This window comes from Aplysia californica, unplaced genomic scaffold, assembly GCF_000002075.1.
Source record: "Aplysia californica isolate F4 #8 unplaced genomic scaffold, AplCal3.0 scaffold00492, whole genome shotgun sequence".
NCBI classification, from domain to species: domain Eukaryota; kingdom Metazoa; phylum Mollusca; class Gastropoda; order Aplysiida; family Aplysiidae; genus Aplysia; species Aplysia californica.
Genome location: NW_004797762.1, coordinates 185499 through 191984, shown reverse-complemented (window position 1 = coordinate 191984; position 6486 = coordinate 185499). Strand labels below are relative to the sequence as shown.

At 38.0% G+C, this 6486-nt stretch overlaps 1 protein-coding gene across 1 annotated transcript in view; it reads left to right on the top strand.

Annotated features, from left to right (window-relative positions):
* The window catches only part of LOC101857132, a 19656-nt gene extending 13558 nt beyond the window's left edge, over window positions 1-6098 (top strand). The window contains exons 7-10 of the mRNA XM_013086681.2: window positions 820-830; window positions 1749-1929; window positions 3966-4052; window positions 5825-6098. Coding sequence (XP_012942135.2) covers window positions 820-830; window positions 1749-1929; window positions 3966-4052; window positions 5825-5949 — 404 coding nt within the window. The 3' untranslated portion in view covers window positions 5950-6098. The remainder of the gene's footprint in view (window positions 1-819; window positions 831-1748; window positions 1930-3965; window positions 4053-5824) is intronic.
* Window positions 6099-6486: the final 388 nt, after the last annotated feature.

The window sequence follows — 6486 nt, the reverse complement described above, 5'->3', positions numbered from 1 at the left end:
TGCCATTTCAAAAACGGAATTACCCTTTGAAACAATTAAGATATTAATTTAAAAGCTCTTTTTTAGTAGGGGTTTTACGGCGCTCACAACTGCATAATGTCACATGAGCGCCAGAAGAGAGGTGTTACAAGAGAGTAATAAACATAAAAAAGAAGAAGGGGAGATAAGGACTATAGACGTTTGATAGGAAAGAAGGAGCAAACCATACCAGCACCCGCCAACCTCCCACTTCAAAAAGCTCTGCTGCTTCGATCTTGCTTGCTACAGCCAATAATACATGCTGTGGGGTACTGTTTGCCCAACGTACAACCAGAAAGAGGGAAATAACTTTAACTTACAAAGTGTCTCCCCCATGGGAAATCTGACGTCCATGTTATATTAGGCTAAGGGCCTAACCATTTCGTGGTCCCCGCGGATCTCAGCAAAAAAAAAAGTTATGAAAGTATGCAAACTGAACCCAAAAATGTGAAATTATGCGATTCTGTTAATTTTAACTAAGAATGATAAAGGAAAATATTCAGAAATTATGCACACAAAAAAATGATCAAATTTTGCTAAATATGCGGGGTGCATAAAACCCCAGGGACAGATTTCGACACAAACTCAGGTTGAGTGTGCCAGGAAAAAAACCCAGTCTGAAAACAGCTATTAGTATCGTGTCTGCAATTCCTCTTGAGTTGACAGAACAGGGTTATTTTCCCAGTAAATGTTATCAATCAGTATATTGTTATTTCATTCATCTTTCACCAATTTGTTCAACCAAATTTCTCTTCGTTTATATTTAATTCATTCCTTAATGAATCCATGGATTTATCTCAGATTCTAGTAAGGTATTGATTGAACAATCAACCAATCAATCAATCAACCAATCAATCAATCAAATAAAGAAAAATACAACTTAAAAAAGGCAACAGCTACAACAAAACCTCATCGTTAACTCCCAGAGCAGTTCTTTGCATAGTCTATATTTTAATTCTATGCCTGCATCCCTTCATAGTCTGTATTTCTCTTAATTCTATGCCTGCATCCCTTCATAGTCTGTATTTTTCTTAATTATATGCCTGCATCCCTTCATAGTCTGTATTTCTCCTAATTCTATGCCTGCGTCCCTTCATAGTCTGTATTTCTCCTAATTCTATTCCTGCATCCCTTCACAATATTATGTATATCTCCTAATTCTATGCCTGCATCCCTCCGTGAGTGGTAGGTTGGCGGGTGCTCTGGTGTGGTTTGCTTCTTCTTTCCTATCAAACATATATCGTCCTTATCTCCCCTTCTTCTTTTTAATGTTTGTTACTCTCTTGTAACACCTCTAATCTTCTGGGTCTCATAATAATATGACCTTATGCAGTTGTGAGCACCGTAAAACCTCTACTAAAACTAAATCCCTCCGTGGTCTGTATTTCTCCTAATTCTATGCCCGAATCCCTTCATAATCTGTATTTCTCCTAATTCTATGCCTGATTCTCTTCACAATATGTATTTGTCCTAATTCTATTTCATCCCTATACAATCTGTATGTCTCCTAATTATATGCCTGAATCCCTTCACAGTCTGTATAATTTCTCCTAATTCTATGCCCGAATCCCTTCACAGTCTGTATAATTTCTCCTAATTCTATGCCCGAATCCCTTCATAGTCTGTATTTCTCCTAACTCTATGCCTGCAGTCTGTATTCTCCTAATTCTATGCCTGCATCCCGTCGCAATCTATATTCTCCTACTTCTATGCCCGAATCCCTTCATCAGCGCCTAGGCCTGGGAGACTCCATCGGCATCGTGGGCACCAAGGACAGTATCTGCATCCGTGTTCCAGACAGCTCCGTGTTGGCCTACCTAGTCAGTGTGTCCGGCCCCATAGCCATCACCTCGGCCAATCCTAGCGGCGGGGAAGACAGCACGCATCACGACATGGTCATTAACTCTCTCGGTATGTGGCCGCAAGCTTGGGTTTTTCTTAACTCTTAGTATACTCTTAGATAGATAGATAGATAGATAGATAGATAGATAGATAGATAGATAGATAGATAGATAGATAGATAGATAGATAGAAAAGGAGAAAGAGAGAAATTGAGAGAAAAGAATGTGATAGAGAGATAGGGAGAGGAGTGGGCAATATATGTTTTGCCAAGAGTATTAGAACCTCAAAGAAATACACCGTACATGTAAAAAAGGCAAGAAGGATATTGAATAGCGTACACAAAGGTCTTCTTAACATTCAGCCACACCAAAAAAAAACAGTTTGACGAAATGCGTCTGACAGACAGAGGAAAAACACCAAATAAAAACCAAAAACCAAAAGAGGAAAAAAAGAGTTAGCTTTTGCCCAACAGATTATATTCCCATCCAAGTATAACAGACGAAACCAAACATTTTAGGCAGACAGACCAGTTTTGTTTGTCATAATTTTGCTGACAGTAAAGATCAATGCACTGCTCCCACCTTAATCTTTTCACTGTATGACACGCGGTGTTCGTTGCACAGAATTCCTTACGGCTGTACCCTTAACCACACTCCCATTAACCCTTAGTATCTTGTAGTCTGTATAGATAGATAGATAGATAGATAGATAGATAGATAGATAGATAGATAGATAGATAGATAGATAGATAGATAGATAGATAAATCGATAGATAGATCGATAGACAGATCGATAGATAGATAGATAGATTGATCAAAAGGCTGGTTAATTTTTAGAAACGAAAACGTTGCGAGAATTAAAAAATGGGAGGCAAGTGAGCTTTAACTGATAGTTTGAGTCATTTTTAGGCTGTTTATTATATATATCTTTCGAGACGCACGTATATTTGTTCGAATTCACGCGCGTGAGAGTGTGTGTGTGTGGGGGGGGGGGGGTGTGTGTGTGTGTGTGTGTGTCTGTCTGTCTGTGGGGTTGCATGTTTATGCAGAAGTCTTCATTTAAATTGATTTCTTCAAATGGTTTATCTTCGTCTGCTTTGTTGCGTATGATGTGTTAAAAGACCCTGAGACCTAATATGGCTTAAAAACCATCTTTGCCCCCCTCGTCTGGGTCCGTCTGTTATCGGAGAATGTTGTTAGCATGTGAAACCTGCTGTATAGATCTGCTTGCACTACACATTAAGTTTCTGTCAAGTCAACGTTGTGACATATCCCACTGACACGTAATGTTTATGAGTATGCCGAATGAATAGTTTTTTGTTTTAAAAAAATTAACAATAACAATTTTTTCAAAAGAAATGTATCACGCATTGTTAGCAACGTTTCACTGCAAAATTATATGTCACCCTGGTGCACTAACAACTCAAACTGGACCATGAAGTAACTATAATAAATTATAAATAGCATTTGTATAAAGCACATATTCCCGCTCAACAGCAATCTCTATGAGCTTTACAATCTTTATCATTACCCTTGCAGACTGGATAGCATTCTGAAACAATCCCAACTTCCTGGGAAGCAAACCGTGCAAGCTGCCATTTTACAGAATTCCGACAGGCTATTACAGGCTATTCCAACTTTGTACGCAGCCAGTTTTGCCAATCAGTTTTGCAGCACCACAAACTCCACTGTATGACTCCGCTTCTATTTAACTTGCAAAAAACAAACACCAAACAGAGCAGAAATGGTCAATGCAGTGATATACAGTTTGGATATAGATACGGTGGATTCGCTAGTATTTAGGAGATTTTTGTTATGACTGAAAATGAAAACGACCGAGCCAGTCTAACTTGGCGTGTCGTATGCTTGGAGTAAAAGTACTGCGTAACCCACGATACTGTCACAGAACCCATGCAGAGTTGGTATGGCAATGGAAGGGTTAATAGAACAGAATGGTCAGGAAAGGCAAACATTCGTAAAACAAACCACCTCAAACAAAAAAACAAAAGAAAAAAAAATCACGGGGGCTGGCTGAAAAAGTAGTGCAAATAAACCTGGGATTTTTCGTTTCGTAAACAACGACCTGGTTTCCTTGTGTGTCCGCAGGTGAAAAGTTGGACGGCGTGGTGTGCGATGGGACATCTAATGAGCTGGTGGCCTCAACCGTGGTCAATTGTCTCAAGATCGATGAAGGTGAGAACACGCTGATAGTTTGTATGTTACATCAATTACATGCACATTGCTTTGGCCCTCCATTCTGTTTTTCGTGTCTTCATTATAATTTCTCTTCTGTTTTCTTCTCTTTTTTTTTTGGGTCTCCCTTCGCCATCTTCTTTATTACCCCATCTTCTCTGTCTTTCTTTTTATCTGTCGATTTTTCCCCCCCCCCTCTCTCTCTCTCTCTCTCTCTCTCTCTCTCTCTCTTTCTCTCTCTCTCTCTCTCTCTCTCTATCTCTCTCTCACACACACACACACACACACACACACACATACACACACACACACACACACACACACACACACACATACACACACATACACGCGCGTGCGCAGACACTCATAATTTCCCCCCTGTAGTCTAAGTCTAAGTATTGTTTATAAGGTAGTGACAACTTAACACTCATCAATAAAAGCATCTACTTCACATCAACACTAAACAATATATCAAACAAAATGACAGCATTCCTCAGATGGCATAATAATGATTGCGTTCACTGTACTGGAAACAAAGCAAAACTTAGTTGAGCAACATAATGCTTAAACATACGCATTCAAACTTAAGGAAGTTAATGGTGTTTGCTATTATGATCGTTCTCTTTAATCCAGGTGTAAATAATCTAATTGTGCTGATAGGGGCTTCAAAACCGATACATTTACTATGAATGTACTTAACCCAGATGTTACATCAATTTACATAATTGATTTCCTCAATAAAATTTAAGAACACGGTAAACTAATCTGGATTTTTGTCAAGGAAGGGTTTCTCAATTATAATTCGTATGAGTCGTCAGTTAATAATTTAAAATAAAGAATCTGAGCTGAATTTATTGTTGTTGTTGTTGGGGGGGGGGGGGGGGGGTCATTAGATATCTAACAAGGATATTAAGTTTTCTTCTCAGATGTTTGATAATCTGTTCTTACGTCGACAAAGTAGAGGAGTGACAATGACCCCTCCCCTCCCCCCCCCAAAAAAAAACAAATTTAAAAAAAGAAATAAACAAATAAAAATTTAAAAAAGTAAAAATAAAAAACAAATTTAAAAAACCCAGAAAACAAAACAAAACAAAAAATAACAACAAACAAACTAAAAGAAAACACAAACCAGAAAAGAAAACAAAACCAAAAATAACAACGAACACACTTTTTAAAAAAAACCCAACAAAAAACAAACAAACAACGTAACCTACTCGTGTCTTTAAAATGTTCGTTTATGATTGTTTGCGTTTGTAAATACCCAAGTCGACACAATTTCTCCAGTTGTGATTACCGGTATGTTTAAAACACGTAAACAGTTGTACCATCCAGCGAAAGGAAACAACACCCAGGGTCCTTGGATATCTAAATTGTGCACCGACGAATTTAAGTGTATCAGATGATACAATGAGGGGGGTAGGTTCACTTTACTAGAAATCACACAATATTCACATGACCACTGAAAAAACTTTATCAGACAACAAACACAATTCATTATCATTAACTTTTCTAGAGAGATCATGATTTTATCGACATTGTTATGCCACTGACAGCCAAAGAAACAATTTCGAAAGCGTAAGTGATTCTTTTATGTTCTAGGCTACATTGTACCATTGTATCCATATACAAATCTGTGACCATCACAGAAGAGTTACATCACTGTTACTAACTAATTAACCATGTCTCATTTCCTTCACGTATATTTCCTGCAGGTATAAAAACCTACTAACTAATTAACCATGTTTCTTTCCCTTCACTTCTATTTCCTGCAGGTATAATAACCTACTTCCGTATCGGCTGCACACCTCAAGAAATCGTGGACGGCCATTTTGAGGCCGCCAAAGCGGAAGTGGCTTCCAAGTCTTCTGTTCACAACATGCAAGAGAAACTAGCATAACATTGACTCATATAACGGTAAAGTTGTGTAATACGCGAACATGAAGGGCGGATGACATCTGTTATTCTTTCCTCAGTCCACTGAATGTCTGTTTTCTACGAAATATGATTTTGAATGGAATAAGAAAGAAGACCAAAAAAAAAAAAAAAAAGTAAAAAGAAGACGACATGAGAGGGATAAATTATGAGAACACTGTACGAGTTGGTATGACAGGGTTGAAAGCTTACATTAATGCAAAAGAAAGCGTTGTAAGAGAATGACTGAGTAGGGAAATGTCGACTACTTTGAAAAGACCACTGAAAGTTTGCCTCCAAATGATAATGAATCAAAATACCCCAAAATGTACCGATAAAAGATTTTTGTCTATGAAAAATAATCCCATATGGATGAGGTTAGCTGTTCGCATTTAGTGCACTCACCAACTTAACGATTTATTCACACCACCTTTCTGCAACCACCGTCAACACCCTTCTTCAAAAAAGAATAATATACTTTTGGTGACATCCCATATTCAGAACTAAACCAAGAACAGCGACA